This window comes from Tyto alba, unplaced genomic scaffold, assembly GCF_018691265.1.
Source record: "Tyto alba isolate M040663 unplaced genomic scaffold, T.alba_DEE_v4.0 Super-Scaffold_33, whole genome shotgun sequence".
Lineage (NCBI taxonomy): Eukaryota > Metazoa > Chordata > Aves > Strigiformes > Tytonidae > Tyto > Tyto alba.
In genome coordinates this window covers 16989652-17016066 of record NW_024881308.1, presented here as the reverse complement: position 1 = coordinate 17016066, position 26415 = coordinate 16989652, and the positions used below count along the sequence as shown (strand labels likewise).

The following is a 26415-nucleotide window of genomic DNA, read 5'->3' as shown; positions in this document are numbered from 1 at the left end:
GGGTGCAGGCAGGGACGGGGTGCAGGCAGGAATGGGGTGCAAACAGGAATGGGGTGCAAGCAGGGATGGGGTGCAGGGAGGGACGGGGTGCAGGCAGGGACAGGGTGCAGGCAGGAATGGGGTGCAAACAGGGATGGGGTGCAGGCAGGGACGGGGTGCAGGCAGGGATGGGGTGCAGGCAGGAATGGGGTGCAAGCAGGGATGGGGTGCAGGCAGGGACGGGGTGCAGGCAGGGACAGGGTGCAGGCAGGAATGGGGTGCAGGCAGGGATGAGGTGCAGGCAGGAATGGGGTGCAAACAGGGATGGGGTGCAGGCAGGGATGGGGTGAAGGCAGGGACAGGGTGCAGGCAGGGACGGGGTGCAGGCAGGGACGGGGTGCAGGCAGGAATGGGGTGCAAACAGGAATGGGGTGCAAGCAGGGATGGGGTGCAGGCAGGGACGGGGTGCAGGCAGGGACAGGGTGCAGGCAGGGATGGGGTGCAGGCAGGGACAGGGTGCAGGCAGGGATGGGGAAAGGCTGCTGCTCTGTGCGGGTATCCAAGGCTCCAGGGACTGGGGACACACGTGCACACCCCCCCAGACTGAGCCACGAGTCCCTGGGGGTGATGAGGACCCCCCACCGGAGGGATGACACTGGCTGCGGTGACCTGTGCTGGACCAGGACCAGCCCTGTCACCGTGACCGTTGTCCCCAGCAGGACCGGTCCCCTCCCCAGGACTTTGGGGGGCTCCTGAACCCCGTCTTGCCCCTTTATCTGGAGCGCAGGATGAGGCCACAACCGCTCCCATGGGTGCTGGCCCTGCAGCCCCACTCCTCCAGCCCTGATGGAGGCACAACGGGTGCCCCCCGTGGGGTTCCCGAGTGGGAGAGGAAGGGACTGGAGAAGCCAAACCGGGCTGTGGGGTGGGGGGGTCCCCCCCTCCAGGCTTGGGGCACCGGGATGTGCAGATGCCCACGCACGCACAGGGCTGCGTGCGGGAACCGGTCCCCCGGAGCAGTTCGGGGTGCCAGGAGTGTCGGGAGGGGGTGACGACCCAGCCAGGACCCCCGTGGGCCACCCCCACGCCGGGGCCCTGCAGCCCCCGTGGCCCGCCGGGGCCAGTGCGACGCGCGGCTCGCAGGGCCAGACAGGAAGGAGACGTCACCGCCACGGAGCGTAACTCAAACCAGATGGGGCCGCGCTGGCTTCCAGGCCCGCAGGGTGGTCACCGACAGGAACCGGTCAAAGGCTGCCTGCAGGAAGCGGCTGGGAGGGACGCCCGCGGCGGGACCCGGCGGCCGGGCCCGGGCAACCTTAACCACTTCGGGGCCAGCTGCAGCCCCATGGGGCAGAGGGGCACTAGCCCCCACCCCCCTCCCCCGGCCCATGCCTGGGCATCCCACCCCCCTTGGGCTGATGCTGAAGCTGGGAGGACACCACTGACTGACTCTTCATCTGTCTGTCCATCCATCCGTCTCATCCCTTCCCATCCCTCCATCCATCCCATCCATCCTTCCATCCCATCCCATCCCTCCCATCCATCCCTCCATCCATCCATCCCATCCTTCCCATCCTTCTCATTCATCCATCCCACCTGTCCACCCACCCATCCATCCATCCCACCCATCCATCCATCCATCCATCCATCCATCCCTCCATCCATCCATCCATCCATCCATCCATCCATCCATCCATCCATCCATCCATCCATCCATCTATCCATCCATCCATCCATCCCATCCCTCCCACCCCTCCACCCCTCCGTCCCATCCATCCCCTTCCATCCATCCCATCCCTTCCACCCACCCATCCCTCCCATCCCTCCATCCACCCACCCATCCCTCCCTCCCCCTTTCCCCCGCCACCCTGGGGTGCTCGGAGCCGGTCGCTGCTGCTCACCATGGGGTGCAGAGCCCAGACCCCCTCGGTGCTGGGGGCTGCACTGGCCGGGCCCCCTCCCCAGCACAGCCGGGGCCCCTCTCTGTCCCCACCACCCTGGGGAGCGGACGCCACTTCCCGCCCCCTCCTCACTTACCTGCAGCCCCCAGCCCGCGGCTGCATGGCCCACGCGGGTGGGCACGGGGGGGTGGCGAGGGGGCTGGGAGCAGCCCCCCAGCAAGCAGGGCAGGCATGGGCTGCAGACAGACCTGTACATTTATTTACAAGAAGGCGAGAGCCGGGCAGGACTCAGGCATTGGGCAGGGTCCCATGAGCCATGTCCCCTCCCCGGTGGGGACAAGCCCAAAGCCCCTTCAGCTCTGGCGGGGCCAGAGCCTCCCCCCCCCCCATCCCTCCCCAGGGTTTCTGCAGCAGGCGCGGAGGGCACAGGTGACCCTGGAGCAAACACACAGCCCTGGCTTGGGGGGGGGGGCTCGGCCACAGCGAAAGCCAAAGCTGGGGGGGGCAGGGGGGAGCCCGGGATCCCTCGCCAGCCCCCCCGGCCCCTCCTGCAGCGGGCAAGGCTGGAAGCTGCAAATCCCGGGGGATGCTCATCCTTCGGCAGCACCGGGGAGCCCCGAGGGGCGCAGGCAGAGGGGAGGGGGCTCGGGACGAGGCGGAGAACCGGGGGCAGCACATCTCCCCAAGCCCGGGCGGTCCCGGGGAGCCCCCCACATGCGGCGGGGGACGGGGGGGGGGAGCTGGCGGCCACAGCTGCCGCCCAGCAGTTCCTGTGTGTTGGTGGTCGGGGCGGGAAGGATGCTCGCAGGAGCGGGGGAGCGCGGGCCCAGCTGCTCTGCATTAGGCCGCCTTGCTCATTGTGATCTGGCGGGGACGGGTGAAGCAGAGGTTGTGTTTTTTCCCCCCGCTGGCAGAGCCGAAGGGCAGGGAGGGCAGGAGGAACACAAAGCCTCCTTCTTCCCTCGCTGGCTCCCAGCTGGGGACGCCGCTGGAAGCGTGCTCGCCGCTTCCTCCCTTCCTGTGCGAGCAGCAGCTCGGGGCCAGCTCCGCTCCCGCACGCCCGCCCGGACAGGGAGGAGGCGTTTTGGCCCCAGCTCTGGTGCCAAAACGCCAGGGTGAGGGTCCACGCCTGCCCTCCGGCATCCCCGTGCCAAGCCACGGTGCCGGGAAGGGGGGGGTCGGGCAGCTCGGGGGTCCAGCGCCGGCGGAGGCAAGGCAGGGCTGCAGCATTTACAGGCAGAGAGCGAGCAAGTCTTGGTAGTCCGAGGCAGCAGCAAGCGTGCAGGGTGTCCCGGGCTCACACCGGGCTCACACCGGGCTCACTCCGGGCCGGCTTTTTTTCCTCCAAGGCCACGGGAAGGAAGCGTGAGCGGAGCGGAGATGTTGCGGGTCAGGCATCGCGTGGCCAGGCCAGGGGGGAGATTGGAGACCACCGCTCAGGAGCAGCTTCACAGGCCGAGGAAATCCAGCTGGGAGCGTTGGCTTGATGGGAACAGGGAGGGGGCTGGAGCCCTTGGAGGGGGGGAGGGCGAGGGGGGTGCTGCCGGCATCCCCAGCAGCGCATCCCCGGCGCAGCGATGCCGCCCGGGGTGGGATGAGCTCGGCGGAGCGAGGTCCTGCTGCCGTCCAGAAGCAAGGCTGACGCGGGACCCTCGCAAGCGGTTCCTCTCTGGCCTCCACTGACACGCGGCTCAGGCTCCCCCCGGGAGCCCCCGCTCAGACGCCCAGTGCCGTCAGCGACCCCGAACTGGTGATCTTCTTGAAGCGGTTGGCGGCGCACACCCCGATGAAGTTTTTCTGTGAAGGGGGAGGGAAGAGGAGAGATGCTCATCCTTCCACGAAGGCTGCGGGGCCAGAGACTGAGCCAGACCCCGCTGCGGGGGCTGGGGAGGAGCTGGGCTGGGGAGGGGGGTGGGGGGGGAGGGCAGCCCCCCAGGCACCCATTCAGCCAGGCTATGCGGGAGCGGGGTGCAGGGCTGATGCTGGGGATCATCTGTGCTGACACCAGTCTTGCCCCTAAAAAGTGCTCTTGGGATCGGCCCAGGGAAGACCACCATGAAGGGGCCTGTGCTTGATGGGGGTCCCACCCTGGGGGGCACCCACATAAGGGGACCCTGGTGCTGGGGGTCCCTCCCTCCAGGCTCGGGGGGCCCCGTCCCTTGTGTCCCAGGTGCCAGCAGCACCGCGAGGCAGAGCTACCCCCCCACATCCCATCTGCCATCCGCCAGGACAGGCAGAGGCTGGCAGCGCCCCCCCCCAGGCTCCCCCAAACGACGTCCCCATGCCGTTCCTCCCCCCCCCCCCGCACCTTCCAGCGCCGCCGCATGACGTATTTCTTGAGCAGCACCTGGGACTTGAGCCGGCGGTTGCAGCGCTTGGCTTTTTCTGCCAGGTTGTTGAGCCAGGGATGCTGCAGGCACTGACCTGCGCTCATCCGGGCGCTGGGGGCGAGAGGAGCCCGGGTCACCCCGACCAACCCCTTTCTCCAACTGCCCAAGAGCCCCGAAACCCCCAAAACCTGCAGGGGAGGAACCAGCCAGGGGGGGATGTGCCCAGGGACCGGTGGGGCTGGGCAGGACCCCGAGCCGCCCAGGGAGGGACGCGGGGCTCTGCTGGGGACAGGCAGCAGCCGGGGCAGGGCTCCGCGAGGCGCGTTTGGTGCAGGACATCGGGGGCTGCTGCTGGTCCCAGCGCAGAGGGCACCCAGGGGCTGGGCACGCGGCTCTGGGGGTGCCCCCCCCCCCCCGACCCCCCCGGCTGCTGCCGGCCTCGCACCTCTTCTCCTTGATGATGAGGTTTGAGACGAAGTCCTTGGCCTCGTCGGAGACGCTCTCGAAGGTCTCCTCGTCGAAGTACCAGTTGGCAGCCAGGACGTTGTTGAGCGTCTCGGTGTCATTGTCACCCAAGAAGGGGGAGAGGCCGCTGAGCCTGGGGGGGGGTGCGGGGAGGGGGGGGGGGTGAGGAGCTGGGTGCCCTCAAGCTGCAGCACCTCCAAAACCCACCCCCCCTCCCCAGAATGAAACCAGTCTGGGCAGCGCTGCCCCAGGGTGGCCCCGAGGAGGGACGTGGCGTGCGGCCGCTGGCACGGCGCTGTGCTCCTGCCTGTAGATGTGGGCACCAGCCACTCCCCAGCCCCGCTCGCTGCCCCCCCAGCCCCCCCCCCCCCCCCAAGCCCATCGCCCCCTCCAGCACCCGGGTGCCTGGGGCACCTTTACAGCTTGGGGCCGGCTCCGTGCCCCGGGGGAGCTCTGCCCCGGCATCCCCGACGTACAGCATGTAGGTGATGACGCCCATGCTCCACATGTCCGTGGAGTAGGAAACCTGCTCGTAGTTGACCACCTCAGGGGAGAGGAATTCGGGGGTGCCGAAGTTCACCTTCAGCTTCTCCTGGGGGTTGTACCTGCAGCCGGGGCGGGGGGTGAGTCAGCCGAGGGGGAGACAGGCTGCTCCCCCCAAACCACTGCCCCCTCTCCCCCGCAGGCACTGCTCTCCCCAGCCCTCCCGTGCCAGCCGGGGAGAGCCAGGACCAGGAACCACGGCCAAAGCCACAGCCCAGCGTGGGTCCTGGGGCTCCCAGCACCCCAAAGGCACGTGGGGCTGAAGGGTGGGAGGGGGACGGGGAGGAGGGATGGAGCCGAGAGGGGAAGATGGCACCTTCGAGCCAGCCCAAAGTCGATGATCTTCACCATGTGCCCAGTGGCAGCGACGCAGAGGATGTTCTCAGGCTGTGGGGACAGGGAGACCATTGCCCCACCGCCGAGGGGGGACGTCCCCAGTGCGTGGGTCCGGCAGCCCACCCACGCCAGAGCCGTGCAACCCACGGCTGGCTGGTGTCGGGGACACGCTGCCCTCCTGGGCACAGCACGCAGCGCTCCCCGCTTCGGTGGCTGCAAACACCCGCTGCCCCCCGTGCCCTGGCGTCACCCCTGGCACCAGCAGCAGCCGGCCCCGGCCATTGCCCCCCCTCCCCGTCCCTGTGTCACCCCCCCCCCAGCCCCACACCTTGAGGTCGAGGTGGAGGACGCGCATGTGGTGCATGAAGCGGATGCCCTCGCAGATCTGCCGGACGAACACCATGCAGTCCACCTCCGTCAGGTGGTAGTCGTCATCGATGATCCGCTCGAAGAGCTCACCGCCCTCCACGCTGCGTGGGGACGGGCCGTGGGGTCACCCCGGGGCTCCCTGCCCCCCCCCCCTCCACCCCCCCGCCACCCTCCTGCAGAGCCCCCCTGCCCGCCCTGGGGACCCTGGCCCAGTCCCACTGGGGAGATGCTGGTGTAGGGGCTGAGCGGAGCCACAGCGGGATGTGTGCGTGCCAGGGTTCAACACCCCCACCCAAGGCAGGCGCGGGGAGGGGGGTTTTACCCCAGGACACCCCAATTCCCCTGGGGTTTGTAGGACAGAACAGCCCCATCACAGTCCCAGCCCCCCCTGGAGCAAGCTGGCAGGGGGAGAAGGAGCTGTTGGGAGGGACTCGGGTCATCTCCACCCTCAAGGCGATGGAAGGGGATGCTGTCCCGGCTGGGCAGAGCCCGAGGCTGCCTCGGCACCCAGAGTGAGATAAGGGGGTGCCCAAGAGGGGCTGGGTGACGTGAGGGACATTCCCTGGGGCCAAACCCTTTCTGCTTGGCGAGGGGCTGCCACTCCTGCTCCCCGGCTCCAGCGTCCCCCCGCCATGGTGCCCCTCACCCAGGCGTCGGGCCCCACGCAGCGCTGCCCCCCGCCCCCGTGCACTCACAACTCCATGAAGAGGATGATCTCCCGGGGCGTCTCGATGGCGTCGTAGAGCTGGATGAGGTTGCGGTGGTTCAGCTGGTTCATCACGTCGATCTCCAGCAGCACCATCTCCTGCAGAAGGAGCCCCACGGCAGCGCAGGGTGTCAGCCCCGGCCGAGCCACCGGCACGGGGACGGGCTGTGTCACAGCACCGGCACGGGGACGGGCTGTGTCACTGGTGGCACCGTGGCCAGGAGGATTCGCCGGCCCCGGCATCGCTCAGACCTTGTCCTTGGCACCCTGCTTCCGGATCACTTTGGCCGCCAGCTTGAGCCCCGTCTGCTTCTCCGTGCACGTGTGGACTTCGCCAAATTTGCCCCTGCGGAGGAGGAAAGGGAGAGGTGCCAACACCATCAGCCCTCCAGGCTGCTGGGGACCCCCACATCGCTCCGGGGCGCTGCCCTGTGCCACCCACCGCACCCATCCTGCCCAAGGCACCATCACGGCCAGAGAAGTCCCACTGAGCCAGGACCGTTGCCCAAAACCAGATGGGAAAAGCCAGGCGTGCCGCGCCCTCCCGGGGCCCCTCCTTACCCCCCCAGGATCTCCTTGGAGCTGAGGTTGAACTGGGAGCTGACGTTGGCAGAGCGCAGGGTGACGATGCGGTGCGTGAAGGGCGCTGGCGGCGGGGGGACGTCGTCTGCCCAGAGAGGAGGGCTGGGGTGAGAAAGGGGGGGCTGCCCGGCCGGGAGACTCCACCGCTGAGCACCCCCGGGGTGCCCCAGGCTGGGAGCGCGCCCCGGTGCGGGGTGAAGGAGGGTGCTCAGCAGCGCAGCCCAGCCGAGCCTGTGGGTGCAGGATGTGGCCAGGTACCGAGTGCCTGGCTGCACATCAGGGTCTCCTGGCTGCACATCAGGGTCTCCTGGCTGCACATCAGGGTCTCCTGGCTGCCTGCTGCACCGGGGGATGCAGCATCCCCGCAACGGGTCCCTCACCACCACCCAGAGCATTTCCCCACTGCATGGCACCCACCCCTGCTCCCCCCCCCGTCCCGCATGCCACGCGTGCCCTCTCCAGGCCACGCTGCTGCCTGTCACCCTCTCCGTGCCACCACGTCCCGCTCGCCCTTCCAGGAGGGTCCCCACGCCCGCTGCACCCCCACGCACCCAGTTCTGGAGCTGGCCCCCCCGAGCACCCGCTGCCCCCCGAGCTCGGGGCAGCCCCAGCCCTGCCATCCCTGCAAGGACAGCAGTGCAGGACACGGGGACATGCTGTCCCCTGCCACCAGCCAGACGGTGGCTGTCACTCCCCTGGCTCCTCTTCCTCCCGGGCAGCCCCGCTCGCGGGGACTTTGCCAGGCTGCAGCCGGAGCAGCCCGGGGAGGGGACGCGACGCATTTAGCCCTGTTTACAGTGAAACAGGAGCTCGAAGGCCACCGGGCCGGCAACGAGCCAAGAGCATGAGCTGGCAGCACGGGAGGGCAGCGCAGGCAGGGCCGTGGGGGACCCCGGGGCTGCCACCCCGCAAAGGGTCCCGGGGTGCGGGGACGAGGCAGGCACCTCCCAGCCTTACCCAGTATCTCAAAAGGGTCTTCCTTCCCAAAATCGGCGGTGAGGTAGGGGCTGGGGGGTGGCTCTGCCTCCACCAAGGACGGTTGCCCCCCGGGGCCAGGCTGCCCCACGGCACTGGGCAATGTCCTGTCCTGTGGGGGGCTGGGGGGCTCGGGGGGCTGCAGGTCCCCCGGGGGTGGCGGAGCAGGGCCAGGCTCTGCCGGACCCTCTCTCGGCTCCGCCGCTGTGGTCTCCTCCGGTATCATCTCCATCGCCTCCGCCCAGGGCTGCTCCCCCCTGGAAGCAGGAGCAGGAGGTGAGCAGAGCCCAGGCAGGAGCCCCCCCGTACCCACCTGCGCCCAGAGGGACCCGGGGCTCCCCGGGGAGCGGCGAGGGGAGGGCACCCCGGCCCAGGAGGGTGCGGGTACCTCTGGCAGGCGGCCGGGCAGCTCAGGCTCTGCAGCAGAGCCGGGCGCGGGGGCTCGGAGCCCTTCGGCTGGTCCATCTTCTCCGCCTTTGCCGCTTTCTGCCCTTCACCCCCAGCCTTCCCAGCCGCTGCCTCTGCGGGCTCCGCACCCCCACGCCCAGCCTCTGCTGCAGCTGGGGGGGTTTCCACCTTTCCAGCTTTCTTCCCTCCATCCTGAGCCCTCACAGCGGCCGGGGCCTTCTCCTTTGCAGCCGCTGGGATCTTCTCCTTTGCAGGCTCTTCTTTGCCTCCATCCTCAGCCTTTGATGCAACTGTGGTTTTTTCCACCTTTGCGGCTTTCTTCCCTCCATCCTGCACCTTCGCAGCAGCCGGGGCTTTCTCCTTTGCAGGCTCCTCTTTGCTCCTGTCTTGAGGCTTCTTTGCAGCTGGGATTTTCTCTGCCTGTGCTGCTGCCTTCTCTCCATCCTGAGCCTTAGCAGCATCTGGGGTCTTCTCCTTTGCAGAAGCTACAGCTTTCTCCTTTGCAGGCTTTTTATCAGCTGGGGTTTTCTCTGCCTGTGATGCTGCCTTGTCTCCATCCTGAGCCTTGGCAGTATCTGGGGCCTTCTCCTCTACAGGAGCTGCAGCTTTCTCCTTTGCAGGCTCCTCTTTGCCTCCCCCTTGAGCCTTTTTTGCAGCTGGGGCTTTTTCTGGCTTAGCCACTTTACTCTCTCCATCCTGAGCCTTTACAGTAGCTGGAGCCTTCTCCTTTGTTGGGGTTTTCTCTGCCTTTGCTGCTGCTGCTGCCTTGTCTCCATCCTGAGCCTTGGCAGCATCTGGGGCCTTCTCCTTTGCAGGAGCTGCAGCTTTCTCCTTTGCAGGCTCCTCTTTGCCTCCCCCTTGAGCCTTTTTTGCAGCTGGGGCTTTTTCTGCCTTTGTCACTTTATTGTCTCCATCCTGAGCCTTTGCAGCAGCTGGAACCTTCTCCTTTGCAGGCGTTTTTTTATCAGCTGGGGTTTTCTCTGCTTTTGCAGCTTTCTTCCCTCCATCCTGAGCCTTGGCAGCAGCCGTGGTTTTCTCCTTTGCAGGCTCCTCTTTGCCTCCATCCCGAGCCTGTGCTGCAGCCAAGGCTGTCTTCTCCACGGGCTTTGCCTTCCCTCCTTCAGCCTCCGCTGCAGCCGGAGCCTTCTCCTCCGTGGGCTTTGCTGTCCCACCACCCCCAGCCTCTAGCCCCCCAGGGGCTTGCTCCTTCTTGGGCTTATCCTTCCCTCCATCCTGAGCCTTGGCAGCAGCCGGAGCCTTCCCCTCCACGGGCGCTGCCTTCCCTCCTTTGGGCTCTCCTGCAGCTGGAGTTTTCTCCTTCCCGGGCTCACCCTTCCCTCCGTCCTGGGCCTTGGCAGCAGCCGGCACCTTCCCCTCCGGGGACGCTGCCTGCCCTCCGTCCTGAGCCGCCGCAGCACCCGGAGCCGTCCCCTTCCCAGGCTCATCCTTCCCTCCATCCTGCGCCTCGGTGGCAGCCGGCACCGTCCCCCCTTGGGGCTGAGCAGCCTGGGGGGCTGCCGGGGCTGCGCTACCCTCTGCTTCAGGGGGGGCCACGCCACCAGCCCCCCCAGCGCCGGGCACGCTGCCCGCCCCACCGCCCTGCTCCATGGGGACTCTCGGGGCAGGAGGCGGCTGCCCTGCGGTGCTCCCGGTCCGGCGAGGCTCCTGTGGGGGAGAAGACAGGAGCTGAGGGTTCCCCAGACCCGACACCCCGCAGAGGGGCACGGCGGGACGCGGGGCAGCCGCTCTGCTGCTGCGGGAAAGGGACGAGCCACTTGCCACCCAGCTGGGAGCCGTGGCCGGGCCGGTGGCACCGAGCCGGGGGGGGGGGGCGAGGCGGGGGGGGGGGGGTCCCATGTGGCCGCCGGTCCCTTGCGCCATCCCATTGCGCCCCGGGGATCTGCTCGGCGGTGACGGATCGACGGCCCGACGCCGGCACCTGTCACCGCCGCGGGGCCCCCGGCAGCAAACAGCCGGCGCGGCCGAGGTGCCAATTTAAGGCCGCGTCCCCCCATGGCGGGACAGGAGGCGGCGGCTGCGGCCCCAGGCCGGCGCGGCGGGGAGCAGGCGAGGTGAGCATCCCCAGCACGTCCCACCACCACCCGCCCCGAACCGCGCCGGCAGAGCCCCGGCTGCTCGGGGGCCACGCGGACCCCGGCCCCGGCTGCCACCAGCGCTGCCCGTTCCCCTCGCCCGGGGGGTCGCCGCAGCTCCCCACCCCGGTGGTCCCCGTGTACCTGCGTGGGCTGCCAGCACGAGCTGCTGCCCCGTCCCCTCCAGCCCAGCGCCTGTTCCCCAAATCCCTGCTCTGCCCCGGGCTCTGCTGCCGTCCCTGCCCAGCCACCTCTCCTCGCTTCGTCCCAAAACACCCTCCCCGTTCAGCCTGCGCAACCGTCCGGAGGCTGGGACAGCCCAGCCCCGAAATAAAAACCCACCAGGACCATCCCAGTGACATGGGAGTCACTTGCTGGTCTTTGGGACAGGAGCTACACGCAGTTCCCCGCCGAGCAGCCCCACAGCTCAGCGCGGGGACAGAGACGTTCGTCCCCAGGCTGGGGGCTCCCCTCTCCCTGGGACCCCCCCCTAACTGCCGTCCCCGAGCGGGCAGCCACGGGGACCCCCAGCCCCCGTACCTGGGTGCCGGTGTGAGGGCGGTCAGGAGGGCAGCATCCGCACTGCGGCAGCGCCCCGGGGGAGCAGCCTCTTCTATCCCGGGTGTAACGGAGCCGGATTAGTGCGGGCAGAGGAGGATCCCTTACAGCGGCGGGAGCCGTCCCGCTTCGCCTTTCCCAGCACCTGTCGCTGCTGGAGCCCGTTCAAAGGACACGCCACTCTCCCCTGTCCCCCCACGGGCCGGGGACACGCGGACACGGGGCAGGGGACGGGGATGCAGCCACCTCCTGCCCCAGCCCAGAGGAGGGCTGGAACCGGCCACAGCAGCACCCCAAAAACACCCCACGACGGTAGCCCGGCCGAGCTGGACGCGATCCAAGTGGCCAAGTGCTTCCAAGGCGCCCGTAGATGACATGAGGCGGCCGCTGGCCACCCCCACGGGGATGGTGGCCACCCCACGGGGATGGTGGCCACGCGCAGCCAGGGCCGGTGCTGGCTCTGCCCGCTGGTGCCAGCAGCTCCCCAGGACCCCGCACTCCACGAGCACAACGTGGCACCCAGGGGCACCGCTGCCAGTCCCTGAAGCAAAACTGACAGCAACTGGGGACCAGGCGCTGGCCAGCGGCCGCAGCCTCCTCCAGAAACCAGTTGAAAGACTCGTTTTCCGCAAAATGAAGTGTTTTGGAGAACAGGGAAGAAAACAAGGGCTCTAGGGGCTCCCGGAGGGGTCAGGCTGTGCCTGCTGAAGGTGCAGTGCATGCTGCTGGGGTGCTGCACCCCAAGGCACGGCCCAAGGGACTGTGCAGGGGCTGAACCCGAGCATGGAAAACCCCTGGGGAGAGGGACACCGTGTGCGGGGCTGCAGAGGGCACGAGCGGAGCTGGGTGAAGGCCCGGCCACGCAGGATCCTGAAGGAAGAAGGATTCTCAGTGGAGCCCCATTTACTTTAAATCTTTGAACCTTAAGGTGAGGAAAGCCTTGCTCAGCAAGGGCACGCAGACAGCTCGGGTTGCTGCTGGGGGAGGAGGGGGTGTGGGTTTGCAGGAGGAACCCCTGGTAACTGGACCCAGCCCTGCCAGGCAAAGGCACTCCAATAATACCAACTATTAAAAACCCAGAACATCCATTTATCACGTCAGGGCAGGAGGAAGGCCGGCACGGCCAGCGCAGTGGGGAGGAGGAAGGGCTCAGCCCCTCGCCTGCAGCTGGTGCTGCTTTTGGGGGGGGGGACAGGGGGGACAGAGGAGGCCACAGCTGCCTGACAGGAGGTAACGCAGCAAGAGCGGCTCATGGCGAGAGAAAAAGAGATGGCAGAGGCTGCCAGGCGCCTGCCCTGCACCAGGAATCCTCCTGGCCCCACTCCCCATCGCTCTGAGCGGTCCCAGCCGGGCACCCTGCTCCTCCCCGGGCAGCGCAGGGCCGAGCGCTGGCACTTGGTCAGGGACTGGGGGGTGGGGGGGGAGTCCCCCCAGGGCCAGGCTGGCCGGGGGGGCACCCACGGAGGCTGAGATTGCCACGGGCTCCTCCAGCCTTGGCCCCGGCCAGCTGGGTGTCTCCTCCCCAGCCCTCCGTCCCGCAGCCACACGGAGCAAAAGTGCTGCCAGACCCCGAGCCCCCGGGGGGCCGAGCTGAGCCGGGGCCACCCGCACAAGCAGCGGCAGTAGCCCAAGTGCGAGGAGGATGCAACGCTGCCCAGGCAGGGACACGGGCAGTGCTGCTCCACCTCACCAAATCCCAGCTCCCAGCGAGCCACCAGCTCCTGGGCACAGGATCCAGCTTTGCTGTGGTTCACGCGAGGCCTTGAGAGCAAAACAAGCCAGGGTGGGGACACGGCTGTGTCCCCCCGCCCCGTGCTGCTGCCCTGCCTGCCCCTGGCCTTGGGCAGCTCCTGGGGGGGAAGCGGAGGGGCCCGGGGCATCGCACAGGAGTCAGCAGGCAGGACTGCAGCTCTGCTCGCTGCTGCAGAGGAGACCACGAGTGAACAGTGCAAGGGGAGGAACAAAAGATCCTTCCCCCCCCCCCCCCCCAGCGCCCTTCCCCTGCCGTGGGGACGCTGCTCCGGCCTCAGGGAGCACGGGAGGGAGCTGGTGCTGCCACGGCTCACCCCGACAGCAGCACAGACCAAGGGAGCCTTCCCCCATCCTTCGCTGCAGCAGAACATCCATTTATCATCACGTCAGGGCAGGAGGAAGGCCAGCACAGTGTGGAGGAGGGAGGACTCAGCCCCTCGCCTGCAGCTGATGCTGCTTTGGGGGGGGGGACGGGGGAGGCCAGAGCTCCCCGACAGGAGATAACGCAGCAAGGCAGCCCGCAAGCAAGGATTCAGCTAAGGAGAAAGCAAAACACGTGGCTGGAGCTGCCTCCTCCTGGAGCCTGGTTAGTCCTGACAGCAAAACAGGGAGCCCCCGGGGCACCCAGCGCCTCAAGGCAAGAGCAAGGTTTGCTTGGCTGGGGGCTCCTGAGCAGACCCTGGGTTTTCCTGCTCCAGCCCTCGCAGCTCAGACTCAGCGAGCGCGACTCGGCGCTGGCCAGCCCCCCTCCTCCCGAGGTCAGGGGCAGGACCCGGCCTGGGACGAGAAGCGAGGAGGGGGGGGAACCCACAGCAACGGGCACACGGCTCCAAGGACGATGCGGGCTGAGGTTGGAGCATCCCTGGCTCTCGGGGACGGCGCCCCCCCCCCCGCCCCCCCCAAGCAGGAATAACTGGCGAGACGTCGTGCCTCGGGCGGCGGGGACTCTGCCCACCGACTGTCATCACCAACGTACAGTTTGGAATTGCCTTTCCCCTCCTCCAGCCCAGGGCTGCCAGGCATCTGGAGGCCACCAATGTCACTTTAGGCAGAGGCTGCCACCCTCCCGGCAAGCCCCGGGTGGAAGGAACCCACCCGCCCCCCCAAGCAGGGGAGCGGGAACCCACCCGCCGCAGCCCTGGCCCCCCCAGCCCCCTCGGGGCGGTTGGATAAAATTCCCCAAGGAGAGGTGCCTGGATGTCAGCCAGCCTTCCCGGGGCACTCGCAATCTCACCCGCTCACCAAGAGGCAGCGGTGGTCCTGGGGGGGAAAGAAGCCTCGGGACAAGGTGAGGAACCAAAGAGCTTTGAGGGGGGACGGCGGTGCTGGGGAGCCCTGGGGATGGTTCTCCAAAGAGGGGGGGGGGGGTGAAGGAGGAGTGTCCCGTGGTTTGACACCGTCACAAGACAAAATTCATTCACAGGCAAAGGGAAATAAGCTGAAAACGGGCCCCTCGCAAGAAGGATGGGTAGGATTGAAGGGCAAGAGCTGCTGCACACCAGGGTTTTGGATGCCTCGGTGCAAAAACCCACACGCTGCAGCGCATGGAAGCAAACCAACCGCCACCAAGGTTTCTCAGGCTGAGTTGTGGGTTTGTTTTTTTTGTTGTTTTTTTTTTTTTTTTTTTTTTTTTTTTTTTTTTCCCTCCCCATTCAGGAACTTAAGCCAGAGTCCACACTGGCTGCAGCTGGAAAACAGCCTGTCCTGGGGATATTTGGCAAAGGCTCAAGCACGCCCGTTCCCTAGCTACGGGGTTGTCACAACTTCAGCAGCACACTTTAACCTTTACGCTTTGCACGGGTAAGGGAGGCTGCTCTGAGCAGCCAAGCCCTGCCCGTTCTCCAGGAAACCCTACACCCCGTCTAAATCGAGTGGCAGGGCAGGCGAGAACAACATCCCCACCTGAATCCCGGCCATGCCACTGTCACAGGAGGCGGCTGCTAGCCTGTCCTGCTGAGGACCAACCCAGGCACACGGGCGGCAGCTTAACCGCTTCCATCAGCGCCCAGGACTTCCCCGGCCGAGCTGTTATCGTCCCGTGACGGGTCCCATCAAGGTGATGGGGAAAGACAAGGGGGGGGAAATCCCAACAACAGCAAAAGAGCTTCCAGAGCGACGCAGCAGCTCGAGGACAGCAAGGTGGCTGGCAGCAGCGAGCCCGGGGAGCACCGGGACGTGCCCAGGCACAGGCTGGCAGTGCCAGCTTCACGCCAGGCCAGGCCAGCAGCTGACAAGGTATCCCCCCCCCTCCCCGAGATGCTAAAGCTGTGGTTTTGAGAGCATCATCAAGCCTTTTTCCTAAGAATCTCATTCACCAGCTAATCAGGTCTTACAATGCTCAGCTGCTCTTCGACATAAAGAGTCCAGGAAAACTTCAGCTGCGTCTTAGTTCCAGCTCTAGTCAGAGTTCAGCAAATTACTTTGGTAACAACTCGCGTAGAAATGAATCAGAGGCAGATTTTGTACCCAGCTCCAGCTCTCCTCGATCACGCCCCTCACCCTCAAGGCACAGCTCAGAAGGGTGATGAGGTTTGAGTTCTTGAATGTTCAAGCACGTTTTTGCAAAATCCACACAGCAAGAATACAGATTTTTATATCACTTTGTCAACCTACCCTGACTCTAGAGGCATGTGCTGAAACAGCACTCGAGTAAATCCCGGTCTCCTGCTCCACTCCTGTAACTTTATTCTCCCACTTCTGCTCTACTGGGACTGGGGAAATCACCGGCCTCTCTTTCCCTGTTGGAGCCTTAGCAGAACCCCCGTTCAGCTCCTCCAGGACACCCATCTCTCACATTTCCTACACCAGAGCAGTTTCCCAGTGTTATCACTCCTTTCCTCCTAATTAAGAGGGCGGGTCACACCAAGCACCCAGCCTGAGAATCTGCTGGGTGACTCCCCAGAGCTCTGCCAAACGCCCGATACCCTTGCAGGGCATGGCAGCCCCAGGTTCCCTTTCACTGAGTTTGCAGTGTATGAGGAATGGAAGAGGCCGTGTTTGGGGGAAGAGGTAATAGCTTTTATTAGACCCAATGATACCGCTGGGAAAAAAACTGACAAGCTGTCAGGCATACAAACCCTTCCTCAGGTCTGAAGCAGAGGCCATGTAGGGCTGTCACGGAAATCCAGTTGCTCCATCCTTCAGGGATCGATATCTGCTCCAGCTCAGCAGCCTCGTTATCTTGCTTGCCTTCACATTCCTCTGCAGCTCGTCGCCATGCAGGCTTTCCTCTGACTCACCAGAAATATTTGCCACTCCTGCTGCCCACACGCTGCCTGCTCCGGGGGAGCTGCACTCCAGGTTGCAGCAGAGGTTTCCTTGACTGCACACCCGAGGTCCAGCCGTGTGCCCGTCCAGCAGATCACACGGAACTGCTCCACTGGGGCAGAAATAAGGTTAAAGCAGACCGAGGGAAAAATCTGCACGCCTTTGCTCAGCTCCTCACAGAACTTTGTTTTCAAGAGGAGGAAGCCCACCAGTTCCTCTTGCTCCCGTCGTTCCCGTACGCCAGACAAGCAGGTTTTTGGGGCAGGCTGTTGCTGCTGATGGCCCCCCCGTTACGCTCAGCTCAGCGACACGGGGCTGTCAGCAAAGGCAGCCCAGCGCGGCCGGAGCCATCCTACGTGTGACTGGGTCAACCTTTCGGGCCCAGCTCTGCCACAGCCACATAACGATCCTCAAGAGAAAGGAAAAGCTGAAGCTTTGGCAAAATGGAGCCCTTGTCCTCCAGTTCCTCCGTTACTAACTGCACAATACCTTTAGTTTTTTTTTTAAATAATCCTTATGTTTCAGTGCGGGTGATTTTTCTTTTTTAATCCAAGCAGAGTAGAAGTTTGAGGCTGTTGCTCTTCCAAGCACCAAAGTTCAGTACACCCACACAAAACGCTTGCTCACCGCTGGCTGCAGCTGCTGTTCTGTTAGGATATCCCTTGAGCACGGCACTTTCAGAATTCCTGCAGAAACATCATCCTCAGGTACAATACGTGTTTATCTCTGAATGTAGCTCTCTGAGGACTCTCTGACACCTCTCAGATTAGGAGTAAACCACTAGCAGTTGCTTGAAATGCTTTGGCAAGGGTGAGATAGTCCCTCACCATACCCCTCGGCTGGAGCCCGACACCCAACAGGTTTGAACTCACTCTCTTCTCCACCCAAATGAAAATCTGAATAAAAGGCCGCACACTCTTAAGACTACTTCAACGGTATCCAAATTCAGAGGAAATGAAAGCAAATGTTTGCCCTAACGCTCAAACAAGAAACAGTTTGTCCTACTATTAATTAATCCCATTTCCCATGTTTTTCCTCTGTTCAGAACGGCACAACAGCAGTGAGCAGCCCAGCTCACACCAGTTCCAGCAAGCGATAAAGGTAAGAAACCCATAAACACGGGAGAGGCAAAGCCTCTGTGTCTTACAGCCCTGAGAAGCCAAGCCTGCCCCGAGAGCTTTAAGCATTTCCAAGCCTGAACTAGAGACCTCGCTCTCATCCTTTCTGCCAACAGCCTCACACCGGGCGTCTGCCGCACCAGCCGTTTTTTGCCAGTCCCTTTGCGGGTCAGGAAACGGCACCGGAGGATCACCTGAGTTACCAGAACAGGTAACAGCAACAGACATGTCAGCAGGCAGCAGTCGCATCCCAGAGCATCGCTGGGGTGTAGTTGTATCCCTAAGCCCTTCTGGCCCTCACACGGCCTTTTGGAGTCATCTTTCTCGTTAGGACAAGTCCAAGGAAAGGCCTAAAACACAGTCTTAGGAGGTTAGGAATCATATCACAATGCTAAGGTAAGGAATCATATCAGTCTTAGTAAATTTTAATCTCAATTTGATTCTCTTCACAATGGTGGAAGTTTTGTCCTCCAGCACATTCGAGTGCTTGGTCTATATTTAGTTCTGCTAGCTGCGCTAGGCTGGCTTGGAGACGATGAGTCTTTGGCCAAGAGAACTGCGCTGGCAGGAGCCAGGGAGGCAGCTTACAGCAAGTCACTTGGCAGTTAAGTGGTTCCCCAAATAGAATGACCTCAGCTATAAAACAGCAGAAGGTTTAATGCTCTAATATACACAGGGAGCTACTTTAAAAAGTGTAGGCAAGATTCATATTAGCACTCATCTAAACATCAACAAGAAATGTCAGACCTGCAATATGCTGGCTTGCAGAAGCCTCACATTACTTAACACAACTCGAGCTTAATACAGACTAGAAGCTTAAGAAACACACTTGAAACCAAAACTCAGGTGTACAAAGACAAGGCAGCTCCTTCCAGACACACACATCCTGGTATGCTCGAGCGCCCTTCCGCAGAGGAGGAATGCGGCCCACTAGCAAGAGACAGCTATCAGATTAGGAATTTTTATTTAGTTCAGGTACACAATATTTGTATACAATATCAAAACCTGGTTTAGTTTTCAGAGAAGATGTCTAGATGTGAAGCAAGGCCATAGAGACTGTATGGCACTGCCTGTATGCTGTGCCTCAGCCACCTGCCTCATGTGGAGTTAAACTACTCAAAATAATGGAACTAAGTGCAGGAATTAAGACTGAGCAGCCACTTAAAAAAAAGTTTCCTCTCTGCCTACCAAGAGGGTGGAAAGGGATGGGATCTCCCTCCTACTATCATGTGGATGTATATCAGCACCGGAATCTATCCGAGAAGTTGGGAGACTTTGGCACAGTCAATGGCTGGTCACTGGACTTCACTTCTACGCTGCGGTATCTACGTATTGGGTTTGCTTTGTGAACCTGTAAAAAAAAAAAAAAAAAAAGAAGGACAAAATGAAGCAAACAGTTGCAGTTCTGGTCAAGCTGAAAATCACAGGTGAGCCATCGGTGAGATGAAGGCAGGCATCTGGGTACAAGACCACCAACACTGCCTGAGGCATTGGAGCAAGGCAGCGGGAACACGCGCAGCACGCTTTGGGGCTGTGGATTTCACAGAGATCATTCTACTCCAACGACTACACGTGTGCAGCTCCAAAGATCAGACATCTCAGAGCTGCCTTTTTTGTTTGGGTTTTGGTTTTGGTTTCCGAGTTTGGTTGTTTTTTGTTTGGGTTGGGGTTTTTTGTTGGTTTTTGGTTCTTTTTGGGGGGGGGGGTGGGTTGTGAGGTTTTTTGTTTGGTTTTTTTTTTTTTCTTTTTAAGATCAGTTGTAAAATTAGCAAGTCAGTTTGCAACATGGAAACTTGAAAAGACAGTCTTAATGCAGCTCAACACTGACGTTAGCTCATTTAGTATATTCACATATCCCTTTAGGTTACTTTACAGCCCTTGTTCAGAAATAGCTCGCTTACCATTTCTTGTCTCAGCTTTGCAACTTCTTCCTTTTCACGCTCCTCCTGTTTCTGTCTGACCTGTTCTTGATTCCTCTCCTTTACGGCTTCTATTTCTGCCAATCGTTTTTCAAATTCTTGCCTCTCTTTAGCTCTTTTTTCCGTTGCCAGCTCAAAGTTTTCAGGAACTACAGAACCAGAAAGGCTCTCTAAGTTTAGAAATAGAGGAAATAACATTGGTGCAAAGACAGCCAGGTAAAGCAGAGCAGTAAGAGAGTCAAATGGAAGCGTCCGTCTGGAGCGCTTCACCTCGCAGGGGTAGTTAGTAGATACCTCCAGGCTTCAGGAAAAGAGAAAGCCTTACACCCAAACGTGAGCAGTGCTAATGCAGACGTTACCCCAACACAGGTGTTCTCCTCGGAGGGAGCAAGCACACAATTGTTAGTACAAGCAAGTTTTTGGCTGGTTCTATACCCTAGAAAGCTTAGTCTACCCGAAGCTGTAGATGCCTTCATCTCATTAGAAACGGGAGGAAGAGACTGGCAGCTGCTGCAGAAATGCCAGCTGCCTCCACAGGGAGCTCGGGGCATGCTATTTACCCTTACCCCGAGCTGGCACACATCAATCAACCCCCAATTGTGGCATAGCTGTTAAATACAGCTGCCACGGCAGGGCAGGGGGGCAGAGAGGAAACTCCCCCGCTCCCTGGAGACACAAGCTGTTAGGGAATTAGTTGATTAAGTGCAAGGCACTCACTATTGGCTGTGGTGATAAAGAAGAGGCAACAGCCAGTCTAAACATCATTTAATTGCCTCGGTTCTGAGTTATCAGCCAACCCTGTGTAGCAAGTACTTTTAACTCTACCTGATAACAGCTTATATTCCTTTTTGGGCACAAAAGGCTCCTGGTACACCACTGTGTTGGGACGAGCTTTAAAACATGCTGCCTCTTTCTGCCTTTTCAGGTCTTCTTCAAGCTGCAAGAGAAGAGAGCCCATCAAGTGCCAGGCATAACAAAAAGACCATTTCCCCCTGCCCAGACTTCAGCACTCCCAAAGCCAGAAAAGCCAGGCTGACTTAGATCAAATCATTTGCATAGAAAAATCCTATTAAAGCCAAAAAATTGTGTCACTTGTCGCCTGCCAGTTACTTTTGCCAAAAAGAGCCTAAACAAAGTCTCAGGTGTCCACTGTAGACTTCACATGAGAAAAGCAGTGTAGTATTTGTGTGTCAGTCAATCCCCAAGCACAGAGATGGTCAAAGGGATACAGCTGCACCTAGTTGCTGCTTAGAAAATACCCCACAGCTGGTCATGCAGTTGTGGTAAATCCCATCACTTACCATAAAGGGAGAAAAAAACCCAGCAATCCACCAATCCTTACCCATCGCCCAAGCCTCCTGCCAACAATGGGATAACCCACTGCTCAAACTCAGATCCTGAGTCCACTTCAGAAAGTGTCCTGCCTGAGCTAATCACAACTCCCCCAGCTGCTTTAAGCCTGGTCATACCCATTACTCTTTTCAGCCTACCTGCTGTTTCCAGCTCTGTAGCTTGGCAGCTCCCCGTTCATCAATCTGCAGATTGAACGGTTCGGGCTGGGTTGTGGTTTTGACCTTCTTTTCTGGCAGCTTAACGTGGTCAAAGTAAGGCAGAGGTAGTGCTTTGAACTTTGGCACCTGAAAGAAACAATTTGAAATATTTCTTGCCCTTTCCTCAAAGGCATGAAGTTTTGGAAGTAACAGCCAACAGCAAGAGGCAAGTCCTGCCACACCCTTTTTATTTAAGGAATGGAATTCGAGGTAGCTTTTAGTTCTTACCTCTTCCTTCTGCAATTCTTCTATTTTTTTCTCTTTCTGTATTTGCCGCTCTCTGTCACGGGCATCAAAAGAGAAGGGGCAAACTTCCACATGCCTCTGTTCTGGCATTTTAGGTTTGAAGGGCACTCCATAATGTGGCATAGGGTTAGCTTTGATCACAGGCACCTCCTCTTTTTCCTAAAGGGATATTAGTGTTAGGACCTGACACAGCACCTGATTTTTGTAGAGAGACTACAACTCCTGCCAAAGCCATGAATATTAGAGTTCCTTTAATAAATACTACAGTTCCTTTAATAAGGGTCACAACAGCTTCAAGCAAACATTCTGGACACTGCAAAAATTAGTAATCCAAAGAGAACCAATTTACAGGCATCCTGAACCCCTGGCAAGTTCTTCCTCCTCCCAAACCACTATCAGCTCCTAGTACTCATCCAAATTAGACTATAGTTTTTTTAATGTCCTCTTCACAGGAGGGAAAGGAAGGAGGACATGAGACATTCTGAATGCCGCTCCCCACCTCCAGGGACCTAGCATGACTGCAGGGAGAAGAAAGGTCACGTGCAATGCCTGCCCTTCTCAATAAAAGAATAGGGAAGGGCAATGCCCTTTAGAAATCTAAGCAGTTTACTCCCCTCATTCATAGCAGCAACACCTCCAAAACCATAGTCAGTGCCCTCATGTTTAAATGGGGTTATTTCATTTTGTAGGAGAATTCAGCTTCTGTAAAATGAGTAGCAGCAACTAGATCGTTAGAAGGGAATGGCCCAGAGAAAGATGACCACTGCAGGAACAGGAGGGAAGGGGCTAATGCAACCAAAGCATCACACCCAACCGGCGGAGGTACGGCAGGCTGGCCAAGGCAGTCCCTGTGGTGGGACCAGATGGCTTGACCACAGCCCATTCACAACAGTTACCTTTTCTTCACCTCTGCTAGGCATTCGGGTTCTGCTTTTCAAGGTGAAGACTGGAGACTTGGGGACTGTAACAGGAAGCACTTTCTTCTCTGGAACACCCTGTTCGGAAGAGCCAGTAAGGAGTTACCCAAGCTTAAGGCCAAGAAAAAGCACCACAGACAAACAACCTGACCTAGCACAGTACGTACTCATTGCAGTTCCTGATGACAGACAGTGTTTACTGAAGATTATTAAATACATAATGCAACATAGCTACAGGTATTTTGAAGCTAACTGCCACCTCAGTCCTAGTTCCCAGGTTTGAGTATTACTAAACTTCTTACCACAACGTCCTCCAGGATTTTCGTTGGACATGGCCTGGAACGGAATTCAAAGTGCTCCTCCTCCTGCTGCTGCTTATTCTCACGCTCCTGAATCCTTTTTTCTACTTCTAGCTCAAAGCCAATGGGTTGCGTCAGTTTCTTCACAGGGGGCTTCTTGGGCAGGAGTGGTCCACCCTCAAAGATTTTGTGATCAAGTTCTCGTGCTTTGAATTTGTACCTACGCAGGAAAGGTGGAGATAGTCACCAACATACTGTACATGGCAAGATGCAGCTTCTAGCAAATGGCTCCTCTCAGAGCATAGAAGAGCAAGGGTCAGGTACAGAAGCAGTTGTGCCACACACATTACATCCTGTGCAGCTATAGTTATAGCACCTCAACTCCTCCTTTGCTTCTGAAACAGCAAGATGTTAAGGAATGTCTTATGGATTGCTGTCTTGGAAACCCAAAACTTTCTCTACAGGACTTTTGTACGCAGACTGTACTGCTATACTGGGTTTGCTTGACTAATCGTAAGCTGTACTCAACCCAAGATCAGCTCTCCTAAGAGCACTTTCTTCAAAGTGAGTTGGCTGCTTCTCACGTCCTTGCAGTCATAGCCATAGGATCATGCACAAGCTAGAATGTTTTTATGCTACTTATTCTCTTATGCAAAAAGGGTGTTCCTGACAAAGAGATATTTCGGCAGCTGAAACATATTTCCAGTGCAGTACAATTCCCTCTGGAAGGACTAGAGTAAACCTTTACTTACTGTTGAATCTTCTCAATTTCCTCTGCTTCTAACTCTGCTGTAGTTTTGCAGGTGACCGGCCTGAAGCGCTGCTTTGTTAGAAGCACTGGTGTTTTAGGGTGTGTAAGCCGAGCCTTCACCAACTTTCCTGGAACATGGCCTATAAATTCAAGTCACAGAGACCAGCAGTTAATGGCCAGGCCTGCAACAGACACAGACTGCTTGCTCAGTAATCAAAGCGTGGTTCTTGCTCTACCACCGCCTCCTGTGCACAGCCTCCTGGCTGGACACAGCCAGGACTGCTCACCTTCTTCAGATTTCCTGCTCCTCAGGTGGTAACGAGAGGGTGTACGTTTTTGGAATGCTTCTACCTGCTCAGCAAGGGACACATATTCTGATGTGGTTTCTTCGAGTTTTCTTTTGTTTCCCTGGGACAGATTGAAAGGTTTGGGGACAGTGGTGCCCTTTGGCATTCGCACCTGGAGAGAAAAAGCCACAGTCATTACGGCCATTTAACACAGGCTGCTTCGATGACATTTCCTTCCCCCACTGATTCACAGTATCTGTCACTTCTTTTTGAAAAGGGGATAACACTTAACATTAGAGGTAAGTCTTAGCTATCTGAACATGCACAAGCTAGTCAGATTGGGAAACTGTATGAAATGGAATATTAAAGCATGAAGCGTAATGACTGAAAAATGTAATATTAAAGGGCCCCTTTTTCCAAAAAGGCCCTTTAGAATCTTGTGGCAGTAATGACACACAGTGAGGCAACAGTTACATCTGCACAACGCTCGCCTCTCCTGTGGTAACCCTCTTGGCTGGTTACCAGCAGCACGTGTGTTGCAAAAGCAAAAAGAAAGTGATGTCAAGAATCAGCCAGCTGACTGCTGGCAATATGCTGGTTCTCACCGGAGAAGGAGGATGCTTCCTCAGTACTGCTGCAAAATCCAGTTCCTTGTACTCATTCACGGGCTGGCTTTCCACATGCTGTTTAATTCTATTGTCTGTGCAGAAGTGGAACTCAACTGGTTTTGTTACTTGATCAACACTTCTCTTCATAGGTTGTCCTAAAAGAAAAAGAGCATGTAAGGTCTGGAAGACTTTTGGGTGGGCAGGGGAAAGGCATTTACTTTCTAATAACTTGAACAGTTTTTAGGGAACTCATCAGCCTTTCAAAACATGACAAAAACCAAACTTGTTCCCAGGCAGTTTAGGGGCTGATCTACATTAAAAGCCACCTAATCCTAATACTTCCTACAAAATCTAAAATGTTTGTTTTTAAAGATATTTGTACAGCTCTATGCAGCACTCTCCAGCTGAGCCCAGTACAGCTTCAACTTGCAATTCAGCTAGAGCCCACCTGCTCCAGCAATAGCTGCTTTCAGAGACTCCTCATTCTTCCTCCGCAGCTCCATAACCTCCCGCTGCAACTGCTGCATCTTTTCCAGCTCCTGCTCCTCTGTACTCTTCAGCTTGCTGGAAAGATTGGTCCTCCTGCAGAAGCACATTAAAGACTGAGATATGCCTTCGTGCTTCACAGCACGGTGTTAGTGCTAAGGAACACGCTTATCTCTGACCTCACTGCAGAAGCACCATTCATTATAAAAAGTATATTCTTTAGAAAAGATCTGTTCGGATTTTGTTTGCTCAAGACAGCTTGCAGCTAACTGCTATCCTGCATGCCCATTTGCTGTATGCGTGCTTCATCCATTAGCAAAAAACCAACTTTTTCCTCAAATTGAAAGCAAAAGCTTTCCTTTGCAGTTGGTGAAGTACATTTCATCCTAATAATGTTGTCTTGATCTGGTGTTTACTAAATGTGATACCACCACGTGCTAAGTTGAACTTGAAAACACTCTAGCCAGGGCTATCGCCTGAATCAACAGTGATGAGCAAAGACAAGGCACAAGAAAGCTACCTACTTTAACATTGTTGGTGTGGAGGGGGTGGTCAGCTTGCTTTTCCCTCTCCCTGGGGAGAGGTCAGGATTCTGCAGGGGCTCAGGCTTTGTGGCTACTTCTCTCCGCTTCTCTCTGCTGCCAGAACTAGGGGAACAAGTTGTTACAGCAAACCACTCCAATTAACTGTGCTCTAAATGAAGGGTCAGCCGCAGCTCTCACCACCATGCACAACACCCCAACACCTGGTGAGTTCAGAGGTATGCCAGACTGGCCTTACCTCACCACAGGCCCAGATCGTCTAATTTTCCCCGGTACTCTAAGGCTGTAGAAGGAAAGATGAATTACTGAGTTTTTGGAACTAAGGCTTTTCTTGAGGAGGTAGGTGTACTGTAGTTCAGCTAGGTACAGCAGCGCTCAAAAGATCGGGCTTCAATTTCCTGACTTCAAGCTTATCACCATATGATATCTTAGCTGTTAAACTAATTTGAGAGATACTTTAGCTGCAGCTCTTTCATAGCTTAGGACTGCCTGATGACTTCCCGATGGACCAGTTAAGCCAAATTAAAAGGTGGCTGACAGACACTGAGTATGGAGTAAGAAGCTTAAGAAACACAAGCTAATTTCATTCATACCTCCACCTTCAAATAGAGCGTTACCTACAGGACTTACGGACATTTCTTCTTGTTCATGAAACCAGTATCAGGAATCAGGTTTTGGTCACCTCCCCTTAACCTTCCTGTGGTAACCCTCTTGGCCATGTGGAAATACTTTCCAAAGAAACAGTTGTATCCCCCTTCCCAGCCCCAAACAGGACTTTGATGACATACATTCTCATTTTTTTCAGGGGTGGAACCTCTTCCTTATTAACCAAGGCATTAGCATTTCTCTCCACTTTGATTCTAGCCGGCTGTTTGCGTTGGTGTGTTTTTCTCTGCATTGTAGCCTGTCTTCTACCCGCTCTAGAGCAGAACAGAAAAGGGACATTAGCTTCCCTACAGCTCTGAGAAAGAAGATACATGATCTGTAGAACACTCTTTATGTCAGGGCATCACCTAACACCCACATGCCCCCATGCAAATTGTGTGTTTAACGCAACAATCCAAATGCAGCATGAATTATTGAAGTTTAACAATCCATAAACTTAATATTCTTTGATACATGCAAGCATACCAAGCCCCTTGAATTCGTAGCAAGAATGAGTTCTGCCCAACTCAGACAGATATAAACAAAGACATTTTATAAGCCATTTCAGATATCCTCACATTCCAGAAGCTCCTAATGCTACCAAGCCTCATTTGACAAATATGTGAGACACTGTGTTACATGTCCAGCCCTAGAGATTGTCCCTCCAGCTTAGCAAGCAGATCAGCTGTCCCCATACACAATCTCTGTGCTGGAGAACTTCAGAGCCATAGGATGGCCCAAGAACTGCAGATCCTGAGAGCAAAGACCTGCTTAATTACACCG

General features: G+C 58.6%; 2 protein-coding genes across 7 annotated transcripts in view; both read right to left on the bottom strand.

Moving 5' to 3' along the window:
• Window positions 1-2117: 2117 nt before the first annotated feature.
• MYLK2 (myosin light chain kinase 2) lies at window positions 2118-15784 on the bottom strand. Its single transcript, XM_042800750.1, has 13 exons — window positions 15611-15784; window positions 9159-10259; window positions 8575-9092; window positions 8169-8443; window positions 7191-7296; window positions 6882-6975; window positions 6619-6728; window positions 5883-6024; window positions 5535-5605; window positions 5152-5280; window positions 4656-4808; window positions 4189-4321; window positions 2118-3677 (listed from the first exon to the last, which is right to left on the bottom strand). Exons 1-13 carry the CDS (start codon window positions 15782-15784, stop codon window positions 3597-3599), a joined length of 3087 nt encoding a protein of 1028 aa, XP_042656684.1. The 3' UTR covers window positions 2118-3596.
• A 2545-nt stretch (window positions 15785-18329) lies between these two features.
• TPX2 (TPX2 microtubule nucleation factor) overlaps window positions 18330-26415 on the bottom strand; it is a 16028-nt gene continuing 7942 nt past the window's right edge. For 5 of the 6 annotated variants that reach the window (XM_042800958.1, XM_042800956.1, XM_042800955.1 and 2 more), the window contains exons 5-17: window positions 25776-25907; window positions 24970-25092; window positions 24408-24541; window positions 23957-24114; window positions 23352-23523; window positions 23066-23204; window positions 22317-22533; window positions 21994-22092; window positions 21080-21256; window positions 20792-20938; window positions 20127-20238; window positions 19284-19471; window positions 18330-18733 (exon numbers count right to left, since the gene is read on the bottom strand). In XM_042800958.1, coding sequence (XP_042656892.1) covers window positions 18623-18733; window positions 19284-19471; window positions 20127-20238; window positions 20792-20938; window positions 21080-21256; window positions 21994-22092; window positions 22317-22533; window positions 23066-23204; window positions 23352-23523; window positions 23957-24114; window positions 24408-24541; window positions 24970-25092; window positions 25776-25907 — 1909 coding nt within the window. In that variant the 3' untranslated portion in view covers window positions 18330-18622. The remainder of the gene's footprint in view (window positions 18734-19283; window positions 19472-20126; window positions 20239-20791; window positions 20939-21079; window positions 21257-21993; window positions 22093-22316; window positions 22534-23065; window positions 23205-23351; window positions 23524-23956; window positions 24115-24407; window positions 24542-24969; window positions 25093-25775; window positions 25908-26415) is intronic. The other variant, XM_042800954.1, reaches the window with a different exon arrangement.